Below are 27,388 nucleotides of genomic sequence, written 5' to 3'. Positions count from 1 at the left end.
AAGGCCTAGCAGTCGAGATGACAGGCATCTTATACGCATGGCTGTAACGGATCGTGCAGCCACGTCTCAACCCCTGAGTCAACAAATGGGGACGTTTGCAAATGGTTCTGAGCACTATGGGACTCAACTGCTGCGGTCATTAGTCCCCTAGAACTTAGAACTAGTTAAACCTAACTAACCTAAGGACATCACAAACATCCATGCCCGAGGCAGGATTCGAACCTGCGGCCGTAGCGGTATTGCAGTTCCAGACTGCAGCGCCTTTAACCGCACGGCCACTTCGTCCGGCTTGAGGGGGACGTTTGCAAGACAACAACCATCTGCACGAACAGTTCGACGACGTTTGCAGCAGCATGGACTATCAGCTAGGCGACTATGGCTGCGGCTACCCTTGACGCTGGATCATAGACAGGAGAGCCTGCGATGGTGTACTCAAAGAGGAACCTGGGTGCACGAATGGCAAAACGTCATTTTTTCGTTTGAATCCAGGTTCTGTTTACAGCATCATGATGGCCGCATCCGTGTTTGGCGACATCGCGGTGAACGCACGTTGAAAGCGTGTATTTGTCATCGCCATACTGGCGTATCACGCGGCGTGATGGTATGGGGTGCCATTGGTTACACGTTTCGGTCACCTCTTGTTCGCATTGACGGCACTTTGAACAGTGGACGTTACATTTCAGATGTGTTACGACCCGTGGCTCTACCCTTCATTCGATCCCTGCGAAACCCTACATTTTAGCAGCATAATTCATGACCACTTGTTGTAGGTCCTGTACGGGCCTTTCTGGATACAGAAAATGTTCGACTGCTGCCCTGGCCAGCACATTCTCCAGCTCTCTCACCAATTGAAAACGTTTGGTCAATGGTGGCCGAGCAACTGGCTCGTCAGAATACGCCAGTCACTACTCTTGATGAACTGTGGTATCGTGTTGAAGCTGCATGGGCAGCTGTACCTGTACACGCCATCCAGGCTCTGTTTGACTCAATGCCCAGGCGTATGAAGGCCGCTATTAGGGCCAGAGGTGGTTGTCCTGGTTACCGATTTCTCAGGATCCATGCACCCAAATTACGTGAAAATGTAATCACATGTCAGTTCTAGTATAATATATTTGTCCAATGAATACCCGTTTATCATCTGCATTTCTTCTTGGTGTAGCAATTTTAATGGCCAGTAGTGTAATTCGAAAATGTGTACAGCTTCAAGACGCCGTCAAATCAAACGAATGAAAGCACCAGAAAACGACAACGTGGAACAATCAAACTAGTAGGCAATAACATGAAGGGAAACACTCGACAGAACGAATCACGTTGAAGTAGCGAAGAAGGCAGCAGCCCCCTGGCGGGAACAGTCGGCAGTGAGAGAGACAGGGAAGTAGGTGATGAGGCAGATACCTGGATTAGACGGTGACCAATCGCGAGTGCAACCGTTGCTGGCTGCTGCGTCCACAGTAAATATATTACGGTTTGTTGTGTAAGTTATTTCTAACATACGTAACACAAAGACTTAAAAAAAGTAAATTACTCGCTCGTATTAAGCAAGGAGAAGTTTGAAATGAATTCTTTCGTTGTTCAAGCATTTCTGACTCTTGCTTAGGAAATCGTCCGTCACACTGTTCGGTTCCCTCTGCGAAATGACGAATGTTAGTTTTACGTTCATCTTAAGTGTGTCGATTTGATTTATACACTTTCTCTTTTAATGTCCCAAAAATTGTTCAAATGGCTCTAAGCACTATGCAACTTAACATCTGAGGCCACTGGTTACATATCTCGGTCACCTCTTGTTCGCATTGACGGCAGTTTGAACAGTGGACGTTACATTTCAGATGTGTTAGGACCCGTGGCTCTACCCTTTATTCGATCCCTGCGGAACCCTACATTTTAGCAGGGTAATGCACGACCGCATATTGCAGGTCCTGTACGGGTCTTTCTGGGTACAGAAAATGTCCGACTGCTGCCCTGACCAGCACATTCTCCAGATCTCTCACCAATTGAAAACGTCTGGTCAATGGTAACCGAGCAACTGGCTCGTCAGAATACGCCAGTCACTACTCTTGATGAACTCTGGTATCGTGTTGAAGCTGCATGGGCAGTTGCACCTGTATACGCCATCCAAGCTCTGTTTGACTCAATGTCCAGGCGTATCAAGGCCGTTATTACGGCCAGAGATGGTAATTCTGGGTACTGATTTCTCAGTATCTATGCACCCACATTGCGTGAAAATGTAATCCGATGTCAGTTCTAGTATAATATATTTGTTCAATGAATACCCATTTATCATCTGCATTTCTTGTTGGTGTGGAAATTTTAATGGCCAGTAGTGTATAGACCCGTAAATAGTAAACGGTAGGCGAAAGGAAATTTCGGAAAGATTTGTCGTCGAGCGAAGTATTTTTGTAAGACATAAAGTCAGAGGCACAAGTTCGTGACTGAGCTATTAGCATTGCTGTAGGTGGATACAGCCTTTCTTCGCTGGACACTAGGAGGGTGAGGGTGAGGGGGGGGGGGGGGGGTGACGAGTCTTTAACTCCTGGCAAACATCCACGTACCTCACTTGATAGAGGGTGGACATGGGGCTGTCCTGGAGCAACTGGAACGAAGAAACATCCCCACCCCTATCTGGGACTGAAACTGGAACCTCCACGGTTGGAGTCTGGACCACCACAGCGAAATAAACACTATTTCAGTGGGTTCAACAGATTTGACGTGATATGTTTGAAATCATTTCCAGATGGGAGAATTTCCTTCTGTTTCAGGAATATACTAATTAAAATTAGGATCAGGTATTTGGCATGCTTAGGGACACTGTGCACAAGTATTCCATACGTCGATTACAGATTTTTTCCGTGATTTCTTTGGTGATAGTAACCTCAACGCTGTTTTCTATCGCTATGGAGAATGGATAGCTGTGGTATATGTCTTCAGACAATACTTGTCGATACAGCGTTGCAACGTGAGACTTTAAATGTCAGATGGTAACTATTTTAAATTAAACTATAGTTAATTATGTGCTTCATTGTTTTTATATTGTGTTAAAATTTAGAATCCTTTTAATAGATATCTCACTATAGATGACTCACATCATACACTGTAAGACATAAGAAACGACGCAAGACGAAGGGTTTATCCGAATAAGACGGAAATCGATAGGTGTGATGTACTTGTACACACAAACAAACGATCATTATTTCAGAAAAAATGGATGATGTTTTTAAGATAAAGGGCTTCAAATAAAGAGCAAGTCAATAGCTCGTTGGTCCACCTACCGCAAGCAGTTGCCCGACTTGGCACTGACTGATAGAATTTGTTTGAGGTCCTCATAAGGGAGACCGTGTCAAATTCTGTCGAACTGACGCTTTAGACTGTCAGAATCCCGACTTGGTTGAAGGACGCTGCCCAACCAGGAGTGATGGTCTTGTGCGCCATTTCTTTCAACAGCAGGACACTTTTGTTGTCATTCGCGGCACCCTTACACCATAGCGGTGTGTCGACGATATTCTACACCCTATTTTGTTGCCCTTCATGACAAGTTTCCCTGGCTTACATTTCAGCAAGATAATGCCCGACCGCAAACTGCGAGAGTTTCTATTGCTTGTCTTGGTTCCTTCCAAATCCTACCAGCAAGGTCGCCAGATCTCACTCCAATCGAGAACGTTTGGAGCATAACGATCAGGGCCCTCCAACCAGCTCCGGATTTTGGATATTGACCATCTAAAGCGCCAATTGGACAAAATCTGACACGTTATTCCTTAGGGAGACATCCAAGAACACTATCAGTCAATGCCAAGCCGAATAACTGCTCTCATTAGGGTGGTAGGTGGACCAACGCTTTATTGACTTGCTCTGTTTGAGAAGCTCTTTCCCTTGAAAAAAATCGTCCATCTTTTAAAAATTATAATCATTTGTTTGTATGTACATGTACATCACATCTATAGATTACCGTCCCATTCGAATAATTCCTTTGTGGTTCGACGTTTTTAATCTTTATTTATTTACTTATTTATTGTCTTAGAGTGTACATTTCTTTCCTTTAATTCCTATGTTCTGAAAAGTAGAACGTACAGGCATAGCACTAGTATAATAAAAGACTGTTGACTTTCACAGTACCAGGGGCCGAGTGTAGATGGCCTGCGCAAAGTGGACATACAAGTAATAAACCAAGAGGAGTGCGAGGCAGTGTGGAATGAGCGTGGCTACCCTGTCTACCCTACACAGATCTGCGCTGCTCGTTTCGAGGACCTAAACTACGGTTCCTGCCACGTAAGTACAGAGCGAGTTCGTGGCGAAAAGCCAGCTTGAGTGACGAGCACAAGTTAGACAGCTCATAGGCCAATGTACCGTTTTGTCAGTAACTATTGACTTCTGGCTGAGAATGCCGTTAATTTTAGTCACAACGTTTAAATAAGATCACCCAGCAAATAACAGGCACCATTGTTAAAAGAGCACGTTCTTCGCTTTGGAGCACTTTACATGTTGTAGAACTAAGACAAACAAATACTGGTGTTCTTTTAGTCATACTGGATCTTGTTGGCCTCCAACATGTTATTAAATTAAAAACTGTCGAGGGAGAGCAGCCACAAATGCTCAAAAAATTAGTTTATTGTCGTTTCTTTAACACAGTCCACTTTCTTGAAAAGAAAGATCTGGAAATACGCAGTCGCACCCACACTTCACTTCAACATATTCTCAATCAACAACTGACCTAGCTAACAAATAGTTCCTGCAGATTTTCCTTTAGCTATTCACACAAGTTAAACGTAACGTAGATCACCAAACAGTTGAACTTCAAGCAAGCATGTCCTGACTTTGAATTCTGTAGTATTAGCACTGCTTAAAAACTCAACTGCTGCCACAGAAGAAAGTGTACACAGATGTAAACCAAATCAACACGTTAGCCAGAGACTCTCAATATTTAATAAAATATATTTCGATTTTTTAAACTTTCTCTTATGTACTGTGTTAAAACTTAGATAAATTTGTACCGAAAGTTACTTGTTTATGATGTCAGTCTGAAGTTTATCATATCTTCATTGTTCTCATGGTCGAATATTTTGATTGTAATTCGGATACGGACATCATGTGTTGCTGACCCAACTACTTTTAAAAAAAAGAAAAGAAAAAGAAGAAAAATATGCAACTGCAACTGAAAAATAAATGAAATATAAAAAATGTAAACGATCAGACATGTTGCCCCATTTAGGCGGTATACTGCACTCAAGCAAATACTGAAATTACATGCTCACATATATGCTACAACAAAAATTGTTTTGTAGGCCTTATCTAATAAATTGTGTTGTTTGTGTGCATAAAGTATACTTCCTGCACTAATTTGTGAAATCTCTCACACACATTCTATTTTTAGTGAAATATGATTGAGATCATTGCTTATTAAGAAATCTATGATGTTATTTGAAGGATAACTTTTGCTTGTAAACAATAACACCACATGTAAAGCAGATGTCCCAAGTTGCATCGGGAATGAAGAATACTTTTCAAATGTTTCTGTGCCGTAGTCGGTTGTGTAGTGTGTGCATGTTGTACTCATTTGAACATTTCTTGCGTCTGCCCAAAAATACGTAAGTATAATAAACGAAAAATAACATCGGTCATTAGAACAATGTAAGTATATATAAATTAATTTATGTAGTTTCAATTGTAAGTACATTACTATTTTATTTATTGTATAAGACATCCACACAGCACATACAATGGTGCTAACTACACAAAATGCTTATGAAGAACAGGAGCAGGTGATATGATGGTGACTATTCAGACACTGTACTAAAACAACTCCAGCTATCTGAAGATCGTCGTCATGACCCGGAACTAGTGATGGCAACAAAATTAAGCTGTTTAAAAAGTATTTGTGGTTGGTTTGTAGTCTCCCTCAACAATCTATAAATAAATATCATTATGTTGGGATGTTAAATTTATTTAGACTTTACTGGTAGACTTCTGGAACAATGGTATGGTAGGCACTTCGTGCTGGAATCTCAAAAACTTGTTCTTCACTACTGCTAGAGTATTTGAAACCTTCGCCAGGTCGCGTTAAGGGAGGAAATAAAGGTAGTTGAGAAGCATACTACTTACTACCTTCGTAGCGAGCCAATGAAGTTAGTACGAGTGTTGCATTATCATCTTTGGAAAACAGATGACTTTCTTTTGGAGAACGATGTTCAGCACGTTTAAGGAACAAATACTACGTACAATTAATCATTCTCTTGCATCTATCGTATACTTCGAATAAAGACCACAAACACAAATCGGAGAAGGGCACATGCGGAGACACACGGTCATTTCTTCTTCACTTGGAACGGGAAATAGAAGGAGAAATAGCGATATGAAGTAACAACTGCCTCTGAGTAATGGTTTACTCTTGATTTCTGCGCTTCATTGGTTAAACAGATACATCGTCTAATAATGTCTCAGGAAGATTTTTTTGGCGTTGAAGTCAACAATACTGTTGGCTCTATTACGAGGAAATAGGAAAAACGAACATTTCAAGTATAAGCAACGTCTAGATCTATTGTCGTTTTAAAACTATACTGAATAAACAGGTGATAGACTATATTTATTTCAGTATTACCAGGTAGATTTCATGATCGGATGTTCTTGAATAGGGGGTAAGGAACATGATATTCATTTAACAGATTTAGAGGAAAAAGGGAAAATACGAGAGACGACTAACAAATACTGCAGTGTAGCCTAGTTGATCAAAATGATATATTTTACAACACAAGGCAACTTTCATGGCGTCGTAAACGTCTCGTAATTTCCTGATGACGATTTTGACAATACGTTAACTACTTTGCCGATATCTTCGGTAATTTCTCTGAACCGCCGGCCATATTCGTAAAGGAACTGGCGCTGGCCAGTGCCTTCAGTACAGTTACATTTTTTTAGCAGAAGGTTCTGAAGACTGTGAGATGTTGGGATCCACAAAGTTTTGGTGATGTAAAATGTGAATCGTCCCCTTAGAAAAATTACTGAATTACTGTGCTGATAAACATCTTATGTTATTTGCTTTTCAGACAGCTGAGCAAAACTGAACGTACTCAGACATTACTCTCTTTGAAATCTTGGGTTGTCGGGTGTTCTGCCGGATATCAGCGTCGTACTTGCACGCTATTTCGGTCACGTAGCTCGTAACCTTCATCAGGTGCGACCTGAGACTGCTCCTCGAGTGGATCTGGTGCAGTATTTATGCCTATGGCCTTCCCCCTCCACCAACGGCTGCAGGCGCTTCCTCTGCGGTCCGCGCCCATTCCCTGCGACCTGCTGGAGCGTTGCCGCTCCGTTTTCAGTCCGCTGCCGTTCTAGGTGTTCCCTCTGCGGTCCGCGCCCACCAAACCCGCTCCTGGGGGTTTCATCTACGGTCTGGGGTACCAAGCGTTCCCCCTGCGGTCCGCGCCCGCTCACCACGACCTGTTGGAGCGTTGTCGCTCCGTTTTTCGACCACTGGGGCTCTAGAGTTCCCTCTGCGGTCCGCGCCCACCAGTCCCACTTCTGGGTGTTCCATCTTCGGTCTGGTGCGCCTGGCAGTCCGTCAGGGGCTCGTTTTCCATCTCCATGTCTCTGGTTCTTCTGTTTGTGTAGTGTTGCAGCTGGCCCCATAGTTCCTTTAAAAATTCCAGAGCCGGATCCCAGGCTCTGCTTAGCTGGTACCCTGAGTCACGGTTCATAACATCGTCAGCCATTTTAATTTCTATCGATTCTCTTATAACATTGTCCCAAAATCTGGGTGTTTGTGCTAGAATCCTGGTATCCTCATACTTCATGGCATGATCTAGTTCTAGACAGTGTTCAGCAATGGCTGACTTAGTCACCTGTCTTAATCTAGTGTTCCTCTGATGTTCTTTGCACCTGATCTCCACAGTTCTTGTCGTCTGGCCAATGTAGGGCATGCCACATTGACAAGGTATATTGTAAATCTCTGGTTTTCGTAACCTCAGGTCGTCTTTGACACTCCCCAGCAGTCCCCCGATCTAGTTGGATGGACAGAAAACACACTTGATATTGTGTTTACGGAGGATGCTACTGATTCTGGCAGAAATAGAGGCAGCATAGGGCAGATATGCCACCTTCTTTGTTTCATCTTGGTCTTCTTCAGGAACCTGTGGTATAGTGGCTGGTTGGAGTGCCCTCTCAATTTGTCTGTCCTGCAGGTCGCAGGGAATGGGCGCCGACCACAGAGGAAGCGCCTGCAGCCGTTGGTGGAGGAGGAAGGCCATAGGCATAAATACTGGACCAGGTCCACTCGAGGAGCAGTCTCAGGTCGCACCTGATGAAGGTTGAGAGCTACGTGACCGAAATAGCGTGCAAGTACGACGCTGATATCCGGCAGAACACCCGACAACCTAAGATGTCATTAGATCGCTGGGAAAGCCTGAAGAGTTACATCATTACTCTCTTTACTTATTCTGATCAACACTAAACTGACACACAATATTTTTAGCGCAACGCAATCTGACTTTCAAAAATCCCTACAAAAGAATGGCCCTGACTAACATTAACCTATACGTTTCACAAATCACTTACCTCACAAAAATCTTCGTTACTCGAACTACTGCAATACAGCGAGCGCCACTACTGCCAGCTATATAAAAGATTCAAACTAATGAAGGCACTAACTACTGATAGGCATAGTTAGCAAATGGAAGATTTTGATAGAGAACAAACAATGTATTTAACTTAATAGTATTCAAAAGTCATTATATATATAGCAGTTCGTGACATCCAGTCTTACAAATTTACTGTCTCTGATGGACACACGTCCAGACCATCCGCTCTCAAAACTCCGCCATTTCTCTCCCCACATACACCGCTGCTGGTGGCTCACCTCCAACTGCGCAATGCTATGCGCTGTTAACACCCAACTGCCCAACACTAAAATGGCGAATATTGCAACAATCCCGACCAGCCTCAGACTGCACACAGCACAGTCAGTGATTTTCATAGAGAGCGCTACGTGGCGTTACCAACATAGAAACCTAAACAGCCTACTTACATAGCCCCCATGCTCCCCACAAAAAAAATTTACATATTGTTTTGGGCAGTGGCCAATACAGATTTGAAAAAAAAATTTCATAATTACAATAACAAAGAAATCAGATGCACACACTTATTGGTACACTGTTGGTCAAAAGCTAAAATTTTCTCACAGTCCATAAAGACAGTCCTGATCATTCATCACAGTAAGAAGGATCCTTTATTGTATGATTATATGATAGCGGAACAAACACTGGTAGCAGTTACTTCTGTAAAATATCTGGGAGTACGCGTGCGGAACGATTTGAAGTGGAATGATCATATAAAATTAATTGTTGGTAAGGCGGGTACCAGGTTGAGATTCATTGGGAGAGTGCTTAGAAAATGTAGTCCATCAAGAAAGGAGGTGGCTTACAAAACACTCGTTCGACCTATACTTGAGTATTGCTCATCAGTGTGGGATCCATACCAGATCGGTCTGACGGAGGAGATAGGGAAGATCCAAAGAAGAGCGGCGCGTTTCGTCACAGGGTTATTTGGTAACCGTGATAGCGTTACGGAGATGTTTAATAAACTCAAGTGGCAGACCCTGCAAGAGAGGCGCTCTGCATCGCGGTGTAGCTTGCTCGCCAGTTTTCGAGAGGGTGCGTTTCTGGATGAGGTATCGAACATATTGCTTCCCCCTACTTATACCTCCCGAGGAGATCACGAATGTAAAATTAGAGAGATTAGAGCGCGCACGGAGGCTTTCAGACAGTAATTCTTCCCGCGAACCATACGCGACTGGAACAGGAAAGGGAGGTAATGACAGTCGCACGTAAAGTGCCCTCCGCCATACACCGTTGGGTGGATTGCGGAGTATAAATGTAGATGTAGATGTAGATGTAAAACTGCAGTGTTTTTCTCAGAGTCTGAGTAGTAAAAGAAAATGCACACAGAAGTAGTGTATTTCCATGTAGTCTTGAAGAAGTAGTGTAGTCCTTCCAACAGAAAGACTGTGCTGTATCTTGACATGCAGACAAGTAATGGGCCACAACAAAGCAAACCCACACCAGAGTCAGTCGAAGTTGAAGAATATTGGTAGGTAGATCATCACATAGCAGACCACTGTAGTCCTGTTAGAGATTACGGTATTGATGGGCCACCAGAGGTGCAGACCCACTGCAGTCCTTGTAGAAATAATGGTATTGGTGGGCCATCAAAGATGCAGACCCACTATAGTCCTTGTAGAGAAGGCCAGCAGCCATCTGTTGCGACATTGCAGGTCCCCATTCACCATCAAAGAGTCTTGCGGACAATATAGCAAGTCCATAAACCATCACTTGAGCACTCACAAAGTTTTTGGAATTGTCCTTAGAACCAGCAATGCTGTTAATCAGTCCTTTGCTGAATTATTAACACACGTGCAAACACTAACAGTCCCTTTTTTTTTTACATATTGTGCATATACTACGACCAACAAAAATGTGTGCACTGAAATGAATGCTTACAAGTTACTTAATTTGATGAACTGGTGTCCATTACAATTTTATAACATGAGAATACAATTACAAAGATACATAAAACATCATTAAAACATAATAATACAGATAACATTTGTAGTAACACAGGCTTCGGAAAAGAATAGAAATAAACATATACATCAGCGTAACAGGAATCATGACATAAGTAAATAAATAAAATAATGAGAATAGTTTTGAAACATTAATTTCACACATGATCATTAAAAGAAAACAGAATAAATAATGTCTAAACATCTTTACAAAGTAAATAACATAGTTTTAGAAAAATTCTACAACATAACTCTCATCAGATAAACACATAAAGACAAGAAGAACACAAATAAAGAAGGGTACACAGACACATAGTGGAATAGCACAAAACGAAAGGACAGGGTTTGTTTTACTGCAGAATTTTGCAAGCAAAACTTTCTTTACTTCTTCGAGATCTCCCTTCGTTCATCATTTTTCCCAAAAAGTCCTATCTATACCTCTTGTCCCTAAACACTACTGTTTTGTTCATATCCTCTTTAAAAATAATTATTCTTCATTGTACACTACTCATTTTGGTCCAAATCTTTTTCATATAACTTCTCAATGCATTTCTTCAAATTCATCACAACTCGTTCTCTTATATAGCCTACCCCCTCTTAAGCTAACTTAAATCCACTGAACTCAGATGCATAAACTAAGGGACGAGGCAGTGCAGCAGTACAAAACAATTAACACAAACAGCAATGACAAAAAAATGCAAATTGGCAAAGCAAACAGTAGTACATCTAAATTAGCAAAGCAATTGCAATATTTCAACTAATATAAGGCACTGTGCAGCAAACAAGAAAAATAAATCAGTAGTAAAACTGGCTTAACAGATTAATACAAAGTGAAATTCAGTAGCACTATGCCTGGCAAACAGCAGCAGCAAATGCTATAACTTACATCTAAACATGACAAAGCTCAAGCAGAAAAAATAGTACACTAAAGACAACAATGCAGATAAGGGAAATGTCTATTCACATCTTAATGTCTATGAAATTCAAGTGGTGCACCACAAAAACTTATTCTACAAAAAATTACCAAGTTCTTGAAAAGAAAATTATGTATGCAGTTACTGTTATTAGTCCCTTCTTATTGTTCTTTCCTTTCCAAGTTCTCCTTTTTCGAAGAATGTGGATCATAAAATTATTATTTAATAGATCTGTTGACAGAAAGTGTTCACATTAGCAAATGCATTTAATTTTATTTTATAAAACCAATGCTGCAACACAGCTGGAAACCAGATATCAAATGAAATAAGCAACTATGTAAAGCAAAGCATAAAAATATCATTCAATAGTCATGTGGCATTTCATAAGTTAGTAGAAATTCTCTCAACTCTCGTAGAAAGACACTTGCCATAATCAGGTGTGCAGATACAAGAATATTTCCCATCAGTTTATTAGCATGTCAGTAAGTAACACAAAGTACATGCTCCAAAATATAATCATATGTTTCCAAGTAATGAGTGTGTCGTATTTGCGATGCTTTCTGGAAAGTAATGTCAATAGTGAGGTTAATGGCCTCTTTTTTTTCACCTAATGGCTTTTTCTCCAGGTGGCTGGCACAGCTGGCCGCTCAAAACGCATTACATCAAGGTCACTTGGCTTTCTTACTGAAATATTTACAACAGCAGTTTCCACTACAGTGACAGTCTCATATAAAAAATTTCATAGGTCAAGAATTTGCGTTACAAATTTGTAGAAACAAAATCCTATTAATATAACAGAGTCCAAAAAATTTTCGCTGGCATTGTGAAACATTCACGCATGTACACACATTTCATAACTCTTAAAGTACGATTCTTGGTTTCCAACATCCGTTTTCACAATTCTGAGTCCCTACTAATTATTCCTTACCTTATTACACATATACATATTCGTCGACACTTCTTCAATATTTCATCATAATAAATTCCTCATATAGCATCAGCTTATTGATCATAAACGTACCTCAACAGCATAATGCACATTGTCATCGTAATAATAACATCAAAAAACCCAGCCAAATCTCAAAAACGTCGTAGCTTTCTGCAATAATTTCAAAACCTTCAATAAAGTCATCTACCTCAAACGTATTTCAAAAATCATGAACCCATACCAAATACATCATTCAAAGCTCTCATAGTAACACAATGGTTCCGAAAAATATATGAACAGTTCACAAGGTACATACAAAATACAATTTCATAAGTGTGAAGTTATCCAACTGTGAAATTACGTAAACATCTGTCACTGATGTAGTAAAATAAATGTTTGTCTCTCTCAGTTAAATGATCAGATAGCTGTGTAATTTATGTGTTAGAGAAGTATGGTACCAATGTGTAAAGTTGTATAAGCAAATACCATAGTAGCTAGGGCTCCTTGTGCTTGCTACACACATGGTACACAAAGTAAGCGAGTACCCCCCTGAGGATTAATGTAATTATACCCTCAGGTGTTACAGATTACAGCAATGGAATGAAATGTCTGACAGAAAACCTTTGTATCATTGTAATTCAAAAATCTTTAAAAAGAAATGTTTTAAGTACGAAATTAATCACTCAAATAAGTGTCCTTTAGCGCTAAATGTGCGTCTTGCTGTAAGATAATTCTGTGGAAGTGTCGTAGTTATCGTCCTCCGAAATCTAAGTTCTGCAGAAGTCAATGTACTTACCTTATCATAAACAAAAGTGAAATGCTATTCATAGAGATATCGTAGTTATTATGTACATTACCGTGATCAAGAAAGTACTACACTGTAACATATTGTTGTGCTACAAAAAAAAGCTATCTCATTGTAGCTATACCACAAAAGTTACTACTAAAACATGTTTTACTTTCCAGAAGAATTCAGAAAAACTGTGCAGATATAAAGCAGATACAACACAAAAGCAACAGTGTAAATTGTGTCACACATTAGTAGCGCCATGGTATAATCGTGTAGCTGTCAAAGAAACCAAATACTAAGTCACCTTTAATCTCACAGAAACTACTTCAAATAAGGAATGTCTTTTCAAGTAAACCAAATGTTGCATTAAAATCTCATTAGCAGTATATGTTCTAAGTATGTAAGCCTTATAGTCGTTACGTAATCGTGCAACTAACAAGCAAGAATGTACGTACACAGTTAACACTGTGTCCTCTGTTCACTATCACAATGCTGTGGTGATTACTGTCTAAATATGTTCCCCAGGTTCTAGACTGGATAGTTAACTTCAAAACGTTGTTGCATGATAACAGTTTCTAAGTGTGACAACGTGTACTAGTAGCGTGAAGTGAAAATTTTTATGGCAAAGACTAAGTTAAAAAGCAGATTATCTTTCAATAAACGGTTTTACATGTGAAATGTGGTGTAAACCTTTATTCTTCCTAGTACGCAGAGTTTCAATTTCAAAGCAATTATCATGTTGTATACGTCAGTAAGGAATGTTAAAATTTTTCTCAAGGTTAGCGTCTATGTTATTTTTCTCTGAGCCAGCCGGTGCATGTGGTTGCCTGCGGTGCGAGTCATTGTCTGCTATCTCTTTGTTGGCGTGCATCGTTATTGGGATTAGGAGACCTCGCCGAGAGAGTCCTGCCCTGTTTGAATCCCGCCAGTTCTGATGAAATTCAGGTCTGTCGTTTTGTCGGTAGTTTACATAGTTCCTTTTTTGTCGGTCCTGTGGTGGAGAATTTCTCCCGGAATCGTAACTGCCCGGTGGACCGTTGCGTCTGACGTTATTCTGTCTCCCTTGATAATAATTATTTTGGTTCCCATATTGTCTGTTTCTCTGATTGTCTCTGTGATTGTCATTACTGCGGAGAGGTGATCTTTCCCTGTAATTATTACAACTCAGCCAACAGTTGTCTTACATGTGGTGTCTGTTTTGGTCATGATTTACATTGTAAGAATAGCCTTGTCATGTCCAGTTATTATTTCTTTCATCACGGAATTGTGACGTATGTGACCTGTAATTGTTGTGTTCTTGTTTTCGCGTCCCGCGATTGTCAGTGTCAATTTCCAATTCTTGTAACAGTCCCTGAAAAGCTTCAATGTCGTCTTAGCAACGTCCTGCCAAAATAATATGTCGTAAATGTTCAGGCAATTTGATTAAGCAAATGCGGATGAGTTCGGAGGGGCTTTATGGGTTTGACAGGTACTGATTCTTGCGCAACATGTCTTCAAAATATTTCACAAGACTGGAAAATTCAGATTGTTCGAAATGTTTCATCATTATGATGCTATGTTTTACTCGGTCTTGTGTAGCTTGAGACCAATATGCTGAGAGGAAGGCATGATAAAATTCTCCTTCACTGTAACAATCGTGAATGACCGATCGCATTCTTACAGCTGGTTTATTCTCTAAATAGCCACACATAAATCCTAATCTGTGCTCTAATGACCAGTTGGGAGGAAAACAATGAGAGAATTGATCAAGCCACGCTTGTGGATGAATGTCATTGCCGGAATTCTTAAATGATTTGAATTTACGTGTAGTAATAAACAGCTTATAGTCAAAATCATCATGTCGGCGAGTCGCATATTGGTCATTGTTACTTCGTTTCGGCGGTTCCATCTCAAAATTCGATGTACCTTGCCAATTTCTTTCATAACTTCCGAAGTGCCCTGTGTTATTATTTCTATGTCCCTCTCTTGTATTGGAGCGCGAGTGTCCTCTGAAATATGTAATTCTTGTATTACTTGTGTCAACTGATCTTGTACTTCCCGGATTTCTCTTTGGTGTTGCGTATTAATTTGATTCTGATTTTGTTTGAATTCCCTAATTTGTTCGTACTCTTCTGTATCATTAAAGACTACCGGTTTTGTGTCATTCAGATTATCATCTACCTTCGTAGATAAGTTATTTAGCTGATCCGAAAGTTCGACTGTTTTCTCTGATAATGAACTAATTTCCTCCATGTGCCTTTCTGAACCAATTTTCAGAGTATCTACTGTGTCCTTTAAGTTCTCCTGAGTTTTTGCAAGTAGCGTAACCGAATCGGTAGATGCAACTGAGTCAATTTTAGCCCGCAAGGTCTCGTGATTTTCATGAACAATAGTTTGCAGTTCTTTTATGGCTGCTTCGTGATTCTGTAATGCATTTTCACGCCGCGAAAAAATAGGTTGAAAATGCTCACAAATTTGTGTTTTTACGTCATTACAGACTTTTTGACATTTCGATCCGATGTTATGTAACTCAGTACTTAAATCTTCACGTGTTTGTTCAAGTGTGGTGTCTAACTTCTGAAGATTTTGTTCCGTTGTGTCCAACTTTTGCTGTGTTTGTCTCTGATTTTGTTCCATTGTGTCTAACTTTTGAAGATTTTATTCCATTGTGTCTAACTTTTGAAGCTTTTGTCCCATTTGTTGCATTAATTGTAATAACAATGCGCTGGTGTCAGAAACATGTTCCTCAGTGCTATTCGGCAGTGCATTTGAACCGGCAATATTCGCATTTTGAAAAGCAGAAAATGTGTCTTGTCTTATTTGAGAAAACGGCGAGGACGCAAAACCTGAATCTACAGTATTTGCAAGATTGTGTCCTGTCATTTCGGAATCCTGAGGCGAGCTGTTGCCGACCGACCAATCGATCGATAATGCTTCCCTGTTCACTATTTGTTTCACTGTCTACGCTATTATTTGCCGCCCACTCCATTTCCCTATGCACAATTACCAAATTACTACCTTGAATGTGTGTTAATTCACTACACAGTGGTGCTGATAAGCTACGCTCGTCGTCACTATTATTTCTCAGTCTATTTTGGAGCCTAGTGTAAGTCTTTTACACGCCATTATTGTCACAATATTTCACACGATAACACAGAAAAGCACAATTTGAAGAGCAAAATAAGAAAACACATTAACATAGCACTGAAAATAAAATCTAGTTAATTGCAAGCGCAGCTGCGAAATACTTGGTGCAAATCTACATGCATGCCACAACTGTTTTACTGTACAACAATGAAAAACTACAACTACAAAGGAAATTTTCTCTATAATTACATGCTGGCAACGAACAATAGCTACACTAATTACACAAACTACAAGAAAAAAACGAAGATTCCAGTGAGGTATCCTCAGCTAAGGGTCGACATATGAAACGTCCCCTTAAAAAAATTACTGAATTACTGTGCTGATAAACATCTTACGTTATTTGCTTTTCAAACAGCTGAGCAAAACTGAACGTATTCAGACATTACTCTCTTTACGTATTCTGATCAACACTAAACTGACACACAATATTTTTAGCGCAACGCAATCTGACTTTCAAAAATCCCTACAAAAGAATGGCTCTGACTAACAATAACCTATACGTCTCACAAATCACTTACCTCACAAAAATCTTCGTTACTCGAACTACTGCAATACAGCGAGCGCCACTACTGCTAGCTAAATAAAAGATTCAAACTATGGAAGGCACTAACTACTGATAGGGATAGTTAGCAAATGAAAGATATTAATAGAGAACAAACAATGTATTTACCTTGATATCATCATATATAAATATAGCAGTTCATGACAAATTTTAAAACTCCGCCATCTCTCTCCTCACATCCACCACTGCTGGCGGCTCACCTCCAACTGCGCAACGCTACGCGCTGTTCACATCCAGCTGCCGCTGCCCAACACTACAATGGCAGACAACAATGCAAACTAGCCACAGACTGCACACAGCACAGCCAGTGATTTTCATATTGAGCGCTACGTAACGTTGCCAATAAGAAAACATAAACAGCCTACTTACATAGAGAAAACATAAACAGCCTACTTACATAGCCCCCATGCTCCCCACAAAAAATTTTACAAATTGTATTGGGCAGTGGCCAATACAGATTTGAAAAAAAATTTTCATAATTACAATAACAAAGAAATCAAATGCACACACTTATTGATACAATGTTGGTCAAAAGCTCAAATTTTCTCACAGTCCATAAAGACAGTCCTGATCGTTCATCTAGGTAAAATAGTAGTGTTTTCCTGAAAGTCTGAGCAGTAGAAGAAAATGCACACGGAAGTAGTGGATTTCCATGCAGTCTTGAAGAAGTAGCGTTGTCCTTCCAACGGAAAGACAGTGCTGACTCTTGACATGCTGACAGATAATGCGCCACAACAGAGCAAACCCACAGCAGAGTCAGTCGAAGTTTTGAAGAATATTGGTGGGTAGGTCATCACAGAGCAGACCCACTGTAGTCCTGGTAGAGATTACAGTATTGGTGGGCCACCAGAGGTGCAGACCCACTGCAGTCCTTGTAGAAATAATGGTATTGATGGATCATCAGAGGTGCTGACCCAGTGCAGTCCTTGCAGAAATAATGGTATTGGTGGGCCATCAAAGATACAGACCCACTGTAGTCCTTGTAGAGATGGCCAGCAGCCATCTGTTGTGACTGTACAGGTGCACAATCACCATTGAAGAGTCTTGCGGATAATATAGCAAGTCCATAACCACCACTTGTGCACTCACAAAGTTTTGGAATTGTTCTTAGAACCAGCAATGCTGTTATCCAGTCCCTTGCTGAATTATCAACACACGTGCAAACACTAACAGTCCCTACTTGTCACATATTGTCCATATACTATGACCAACAGAAACGTGTGCAGTGAAATGTAACTTACAAGTTAATAATATGATGAACTGGTGTCAATTACAATTTTATAACATACGAATACAATTACAAAGGTACAAAATACATCATTAAAGAACATAACAATACAGATAACATTTGTAGTAAAACAGGCGTTACAAAAGAATAGAAATAGACATATACGTCAGTGGAATTATGACGTGAGTACATACATAAAAGATCACAATAACTTTTGAAACATCAACTTCACACATGAACATTAAACAGAACAGAAGTAATAATGTCTAACATCTTTACAAAGTAAATAACATATTATTAATGCCAATTATATTCGAGGATAACAGTATTCCTCATCATAGTGAATGTAGCTTAATATTAAAAGAAGAAAAAAATTCTATGAAATTACACAGAGACAGGAAGAAAACAAATACACAAGGGTACCCAAACATATAGTGGGATAACACAAAAGGGAAAGGACAGGGTTTGTTTTACTGCAGTATTTTGCATGGAGATCTCCCTTTGTTCATCATTATTCCCAAAAAGTCCTATCTAAGCCTGCCTTCTGTATTTTGTTCACATCCTCTGTCAATAATAGTTTTTCTCCACTGTACAGTATCCTATTTCTTATAAATTTATAATAGTTAGTTTCTTATATAGTCTACCCCCTCTTAAGCTAACTTAAATCTACTGAGCTCAGATGCTTAACTAAGGGACGAGGCAATGCAGCAGCACAAAATAAGTAACACAAACAGCAATGACCAAAAAAATGGAAAATTGCAAAGCAAGCTACAGTAAATCTAAATTACCAAGCAATTCAACATTACAACTAATATGAGGCAATGTGCAGCAAACAAAAAAATCACAAATTAAAGTTCAGTAGCACTATGCCTGGCAAATAGCAGCTTATATCTAAACATGACATAGCTCAAGCAGAAAAAATAGTACACTAAAGATAACAATGCAGATAAGGGAAATGTATAATCATATCTTAATGTCTAAGTAATTAAAGTGGTGTGCCACAAGAAGTTATTCTACCAAAAGTTACCAAGTACTTGAAAAGAAAATTATGAATGCAGTTCCTGTGAAGGTAAATGTCATTTTGTGCTCCCTCATTTTTTTGAAAAAATTATTATTTTACTCGATCTGTAGACAGAAAATATTTATATTAGTACATCTATAAAATTTTATTTTAACCAATGCAGCAGTGCAGCTAGAAACTAGATATCAAATGAAATAAGCAACTATGTACAAAGTAAAGCATAAGAACATCATTCAGTAGTCATTAGGCATTTCATAAGTTAGTAGAAAAATCTCTCAACTAGAGAGACAGTAGTCATAATCAGGTGTATAGACATAAAAATATTTCTCGTCATTTCATTAGGCATTTCAGTAAATCATAAATTAAGAGCTCCACAGTGTAATCATATGTTATCAAGTTCGACCGTGTCGTTTTTCCGATGCTTTCTACAAAGGAACGTCAATAACGAGGATAATGGCCTCCCTTTTTTTTTCCACCTGTGCCTCTGGAAGGCACACGCTAATGGCTTTTTTCAAGGCGACTGTCGCCCAGCTGGGTGCCCACGACGCATTACGTGCAGGTGGTCACTTAACTTTCTTACCGAAATATTTACGACACCAGTTTCCGCTACAGTGACAGTCTCATATAAAAATTTCAGAGGTCGAGAATTTGCGTTGCAAATGTGTAGATACAAAATCTTATGAATATAACAGTGTTCAAAACGTTTTCGTCGGCATTGTGATACATTCATGCATTTACACACATTTCATAACTCTTAAAGTACGATTCTTGGTTTCCAACAACCTTTTTCACAAATCAGCGTCCCTAACCACTACTCATTATTCCTTACCTTATTACACATATACATATTCGTCGACACTTCTTCAATATTTTATCATAATAAATATGTAGCATAATCAAATTCCTCATTTAGCATCAGCTTATTGATCATAAACATACCTCAACAGCATAATACACATCGTCATCGTAATAATAACATCATAACACCTCAGTCAAATCTCAAAAACGTCGTAGCTTTCTGCAGTAGTTTCAAAACCTAAAAATAATTCTCTGCTCATTTCAATAGTGTCGTCTACATCAAACATACTTTAAAAATCATGATCTCATACCAAATATATCATTCAACGCTCTCATAGTATCACAATGGTTCCAAAAAATATTAGCATTTCACAAAGTACAGACAAAATACAATTTCATAAGTGTGAAGTTATCCAACTGTGTAATTACGTAAACATCTGTCACTGATGTAGTAAAAAAAAAGTTTATCTCTCAGTTAAATGATCAGATAGCTGTGTAATTTGTGTGTTAGAGAAATATGGTATCGATGTGTAAATTTGTATAAGCAAATACCATATTAGCTAGGGCTTCTTGTGCTTGCCAAACACATGATACACTAAGTAAGCGTGTACCCCCCTGAGGATTAATGTAATTATACCATCAGAAGTTACAGATTACAGCAATGGAATGAAATGTATAACGGAAAACCTTTGTATCATTGTACTTCAAATATCTTTAAAAATAAATGATTTAAGTACAAAATTAATCACTCAAATACGTGTCCTGTAGCGCTAAATGTGCGTCTTGCTGTAAGATAATCTCTGTGGAAGTGTCGTAGTTATCGTCCTCCGAAAGCTAAGTCTGCAGAAGCCAATGTACTTACCTCATGATACACCAAATTTCAAGTAAACCAAAATGTTGCTTTAAAATCTCATTTGCAGTACTGGTAAATGTTCTAAGTATGTGAGCCTTATAGTCATTACGTAATCGTGCAACTAACAAGCAACAATGTACAAATAACAACATTGTGTCGTCTGTTCACTATAACAATGCATTCATAAGTTCTGTTGAAATCAGTTCTCTTGGTTCTTGACTGGATATTTAACTTCAAACATTGTTGCATATTAACAGGTTCTAAGTCTGACAAAGCCTACTAGCAATGTAAAATGAAAAGTTATATGGCAAAGACAAAGTTAAAAAGCAGATTATCTTTCAATAAACTGTTTCACGTGTGAAATGTGGTGTAAACCTTTACTCTTCCTAGCATGCAGAGTTTCAACTTGAACGGAATTATCATGCGGTATACGTCGGTGAGGAGTGCTAAAATTTTTCTCAAGGTTAGCATCTATGTTATTTTTCTCTGAGCCAGCCGGCACACGCAGCTGCCTACAGTGCGAGTCATTGTCTGTTCCTTTGTTGGCAGGCGTCGTTATTGGGATTTGGAGGTCTAACTTCTACAAATTCACCTTGCCCAGAGGGCCCAGCCCTGTTTAAATCCCGCCAGTTCTGATGAAATTCAGGTCTGTTGTTATGATTATATCGTCTGTCGTCATGTCGATAGTTCCTGTAGTTTCTTGTCTGTCGGTCATGTGGTGGAGAATTTCTCCCGGAATAGTAACTGCGCGCTGAACTGTTGCGTCTGAAGTTATTCTGTCTCCCTTGATAATAATTGTTTTTGTTCCCATATTGTCTGTTTCTATGGTAATCTCTGTCATATTCATTACTACGGAAATGCGATCTTTCTCTGTAACTAGTATTACTCTGCAAGTGGTTGTCATATGGGTGGTGTCTGTTTTGGTCACGATTTGCGTTGTAAGAATAGACTTGTCGTGTCCAGTTATTGTTTCTGTCGTCACGGAATTGTGATGAATGTAACCTGTAGTGATTGTTTTCCTGTTTCACATCCCGCGACTGTCTGTGTCAATTTCTAATTCTTGTAAGAGTCCCTGAAAAGCTTCAATGTCGTCTTTGCAACGTCCTGCCAAAATAATATTTCTTAAATGTTCAGGCGATTTCATTAAGCAAATGCGGATGAGTTCTGAAGGGCTGTATGGGTTTGAAAGATATTGATTCTTATGCAACATGTCTTCAAAATATTTGACAAGACTGGAGAATTCAGATTGTTCGAAATGTTTCATCATTATGATGCCATGTTTTACTCGGTCTTGTGTGGCTTGAGACCAATATGCTGAGAGGAAGGCATGGTAAAATTCTCCTTCACTGTGGCAATCGTGAATGACCGATCGCATTCTTACAGCTGGTTCATTCTCTAAATAGCCACACATGAATTCTAATCTGTGTTCTAACGACCAGTTGGGAGGAAAACAATGAGAGAATTGATGGAGCCATGCTTGTGGATGAATGTCGTTGCCAGAATTCTTAAATGTTTTGAATTTACGTGTAGTAATGAACAGCTTATAGTCAAAATCATCACGTCGGCAAGTCGCATGTCGCTCATTGTTACGTCGTTTCGGCGGTTCCATCTCAAAATTCGGCGTACCTTGCCAACTTCTTTCACAATTTCCGAAGTGCCCTGTGTTGTTATTTTGTGTCTGTTCCGTATTTCTATGTCCCTCTTCCCGTATTGGGGCGCGAGTGTCCTCTGAAACACGTAATTCTTGTACTACTTGTGCCAACTGATCTTGCACTTCCCGGATTTCTCTTTTGTACTGTGTATTGATTTGATTTTGATTTTGTTTGAATTTTCTAATTTGTTCATACTCTTCAGTGTCTTGAAGGCTACAGGTGTTGTGTCATTCAGATCATCATCTACCTTTGTAGATAAATTAGTGAACTGATCCGAAAGTTCGACTACTTTCTCCGATAGTGTACTTATTTCCTCAGTGTGTTTTTCTGAACCAAGTTTCAGAGTATCTACTGTGTCCTTTAAGTTTTCCTGAGTTTTTGCAAGTTGCGCAACCGAATCGATAAATGCAACTGAGTCAAATTTTGCTTTCAAGGTCTCATGATTTTCATGAACAATAGTTTGCAGTTTTTTTATGGCTGCTTCGTGATTCTGTAATGCATTTTCATGCCGCGAAAAAATAGGTTGAAAATGCTCACAAATTTGTGTTTTTACATCATTACAGACTTTTTGACATTTCGATTCAATGTTATGTAACTCAGTAGTTAAATCTTCACGTGTTTGTTCAAGAGTTTGTTCCAATGAGTCTAACTTTTTAAGATTTTGTTCCATTGTGTCTAACTTTTGAAGCTTTTGCTGTGTTTGTCCCATTTGCTGTATTAATTGTAATAACAATGCATTGGTGTCTGAAACATGTTCCTCAGTGCTTTTCGGCAGTGAATTTGCACCGGAAACATTCACATTTTGACCAGGCGGAAAATGTGTCTTGACTCATTTGAGAAAACGGTGAGAACCTGAGTCTGCAGTATTTGCAATATTGTGTTCTGTCATTCCCGATTCCTGAGGCGAGCTGTTGCCGACCAATCGATCGATAACGCTTCCCTGTTCACTACCTGTTTCACTGTCTACACCATTGTTTGCCGCCCGCTCCATTTCCCTATGCGCAATTACCAAATTACTACTTTGAACATTAGTTAATTCATTACTCTGCGGCGCTAACACACTGCTTTCGTCTTCACTGTCATTTCTCAGTTTACTTTGGAGCCTAGTATTACGTTTTTCATACGCCATAATTGTCACAATATTTCACACGATAACACAGAAAAGCGCAATTTGAAGAGCAAAATAAAATAACATAGCAATGGAAATAATGTCTACTTAATTGCCAGCGCAGCTGCGAAATACTTGGTGCAAATCTACATGCATGCCACAACTGTTTTACTGTGCAACAATGAAAAACCACACTACCAAGGAAATTCTTTCTATAATTACGCGCTAGCAATAAACAAAAGCTACACTAAATACACAAACTACAAGAAAAAATCAGAAGATTCCAGTGAGGTATCCTCGGCTAAGGGTCGACATATGAAACGTCCCCTTTGAACAATTGTACATGACTGTGCTTAAACTGACACACAATATTTTGTTAGCGCAACGCAATCTGACTTACTAAATTCCCTACTAAAGAATGGCCCTGACTAACATTAAACTATACCTTTCACAAATCACTTACCTCACAAAAATCTTCGCTGCTCAAGCTACTGCAATACAGCGAGCGCCACTACTGCCAGCTAAATAAAAGATTCAAACTATGGAAGGCACTAACTACTGATAGGGATAGTTAGCAAATGAAAGATATTAATAGAGAACAAACAATGTATTTACCTTGAAATCATCATATATAAATATAGCAGTTCATGACAAATTTCAAAACTCCGCCATCTCTCTCCTCACATCCACCACTGCTGGCGGCTCACCTCCAACTGCGCAACGCTACGCGCTGTTCACATCCAGCTGCCGCTGCCCAACACTACAATGGCAGACAACAATGCAAACTAGCCACAGACTGCACACAGCACAGCCAGTGATTTTCATATTGAGCGCTACGTAACGTTGCCAATAAGAAAACATAAACAGCCTACTTACATAGTTTCTCTTTGACTTCAGAAGATTTAATATCAGATATCCCCAGTCAATTATTTATATTGATTAATCGAAACGGCTTATAGCAGATGCACGTAGAGTATACCAAAGATAAATATCGCGATCCACTAGAAATAAGAAATGAAAGTGTCAAATAAATAGGCATATTTGATATTCTCTCCATGTTGTAATCCATGAAACTTGCCAGAATTGATGTACTCCATTTCAGCACAATTTGGATGCACAATCCTTTTAATTCTCAAGAAGGAAACAAAGTAATGATTACATTTTCTCTTTGACTTCAGAAGATTTAATATCAGATATCCCCAGTCAATTAATAAAGCTTCACGCTCTATAACTATATACTACTTTTTCCAGAGATTTACAGAGCAGCTTGCACATGTGATTGTGCTATATTCTGTTTAGCCATTTACTACATAGATCTGGTACACAGTCACTGCTATCTGTTGCTTTGGTTAATTTGGATGGTGCAACAATTAGCTTGGCATAATTTTGACTCGACGAGATCTAAATCGTTTTGTTGTTCTTCTGCAGCTTTCTTCAATTTCTTTAATAGAGAATGTGCTGAGAGACAATGATCCTCAACAAGTCGACGAATTTTGTCTTCCCATCTATTTCAGCTACACTGCCGATTATATGTTCTGTGATTATTATTATTGTAGTTTTGTCGCTGCTGTGAGCCAGATTTTGGTTGTGTTACATATTTTGATTTCCTTCCTGCATTTGACACTCTTCATTAATCACTTCTATGCAATCGAGTGTCAACAACATTTCTTCAAAATAGTGGTAGAACGTCACTTTAATTAAGAATTGAATTAAAACTTCATCCTTTACTAGATCAGCTAGGTATACGTTTCCATCCCAGAGACGTTGAAACTAGCTAATCACTGCGCCTTTTTAATTTTGATTTTGTATTTTGATTTTATGACTCTGTATTCACCTAACCAGAAGGCTTGTTCCTCCTACCACCAAACTTAACTAATTCCCTTTATATGTTACTGTAACCTATCCATTTCCTTTTTTAAATTTTCTAACTTACCACCCCATTAAGGGATCTGACATTCCACGCTCTGATCCGTAGAACGCCAGTTTTACTTCTCCTGATAACGACGTCCTCCTGAGCAATCCCCGCCCAGAGATCCGAATGGGGGACTGTTTTACCTCCAGAATATCTTACCCAAGACGATGCCATCATCATTTAATCATACAGTAAAACTGCATGCCCTCGCGAAAATTACAATTGTTGTTTCCCCCTGCTTTCAGCCATTCGCAGTACCAGCACAGCAAGTTCGTTTTGATTGATGTTATATGGCCAGATCAGTCAATCATCCAGACTGTTGTCCATGGCAAAGCTGCTGCCCCTCTTCAGGAACCACACGTTTGTCTGGCCTCTCAACAGATACTCCTGCATTGTGGTTGCACCTACGGTACGGCTATCTGTATCGCTGAGGTACTCAAGCCTCCCCACCAACAGCAAGGTCCTTGGTTCATGTGGGGACATTACATACTAGAACGCATATTACCATTTAATTCCATGTCAGGTTCCAATCTTATCCAGAAATCTTGTAATCAATCACTTATAGAAAGAAACTTAATATTTAAATTCCATGTCTCATTTGGTACCTTTAGTCTATCTCTGTTTCCCAGGACAGAAGCTATCTTAATTTTTATAAGCTATGTATATGAATATGTTAAAAACCCGAAGAAATATTACAATGTATGAGTACTCATTACCTATACTTTCATTTTCACTCATCATACACTTCCATTCATTGTAGCAACGCATCTCAGTAGGTCTTACTGATAGTAATTAATAGGCTAATTGTTTGAAAGTTAGAGTTTCAGCTTAACTTTCAAATGTGGTAGATGAAAACACTAAAGCATATGAAATAGAATAAAATCAGTCACAGAGAATATTACAGATCTTATTGAAAAACTGAATTTTTGCAGAAGTAAGATCAAATTACATTCAACAATTGTTAGGTTCGGTGTGTTATTCGAAGCACTAATACTAGTTGCTTGTACTTATGTAATTATATATAGTGTTTCCATAAATGACATTACTCAGAATGTCGATTGTAACCAATATAATAATTAAAATACTGACATTTTATAAATAAATATATGAATTACAATTGATAACAAATATTTGTAAGATTACTACAAAGAAAAGGTGTATTATTTCAAGAATGGTCAGAATACAGCTATTTAAGAGATGACTTTCTACGGATACAACAACTAACTCCATCCAATGATCTTCATAGGGTGACTCAGGGGGTCCACTGCTCTACGAGGGAAAGATTGTTGGGCTGGTGTCGTGGGGCCACGAATGTGCAGTGCCTCCCTATCCCACAATCTACACACGTGTCTCCAGCTACGTAGACTGGATCATCGACAGGACCAGTGATTGATAGCTGTATCCCTAGCACCATTAGACATGTATTTGCTACAGTTTTTAAATATTGATAAAACTTTATGCTCAGTATTGTGTTATTACAATATGCTATCAGTATCAATGTCTGTACACAAGTGACAATAAAATTCCATCAACAGTTTAATTTAGTAGCACTCTTGTACTTAAGTCATGCTCACCTTTGTTCTTAAAAAACATCCTTACATAATAATATTTGTCATTCAGTGCTCTCCTTACACAGCAAAGTGAAAACATGCAATTGTGATGGTTAGGCATCACCTTTTAGTTATTATCTCAAAGAAATCAAAATGTGATTATGAAACTAGGTGAAAGTATTAATTCTTCTGTACATATTAAATATGGTAATAATTATTCCCACATTCCATCTGTGAGTGTAATCGGACGAAATCTAACAAATCACACAATAAAAATGTAATACAACTTGTAGTGATCATGGAGCGCTTTTTATATCCTTTTTAAATCTGCCCAAATAGAAAAACTTTTGTACTGCTTTCAGAGTCTCGTTCCTCATCAAGCAGATTCAGAAGGATGTAGGTTGCA

At 39.1% G+C, this 27,388-nt stretch overlaps 1 protein-coding gene across 1 annotated transcript in view; it reads left to right on the top strand.

Annotated features, from left to right (window-relative positions):
- Positions 1–26,825, top strand: part of LOC126456289 (mite allergen Der f 3-like) — a 94,163-nt gene extending 67,338 nt beyond the window's left edge. Inside the window, exons 6-7 of the mRNA XM_050092044.1 lie at positions 4,105–4,260; positions 26,679–26,825. Of these exons, the coding sequence (XP_049948001.1) occupies positions 4,105–4,260; positions 26,679–26,825 (303 nt within the window). The remainder of the gene's footprint in view (positions 1–4,104; positions 4,261–26,678) is intronic.
- The last annotated feature ends 563 nt before the right edge of the window (positions 26,826–27,388 follow it).

This window comes from Schistocerca serialis, chromosome 1, assembly GCF_023864345.2.
Source record: "Schistocerca serialis cubense isolate TAMUIC-IGC-003099 chromosome 1, iqSchSeri2.2, whole genome shotgun sequence".
Classification (NCBI taxonomy): Eukaryota; Metazoa; Arthropoda; class Insecta; order Orthoptera; family Acrididae; genus Schistocerca; species Schistocerca serialis.
The sequence above is the reverse complement of the archived record's forward strand: the minus strand, read 5'-3'. Positions and strand labels throughout refer to the sequence as shown.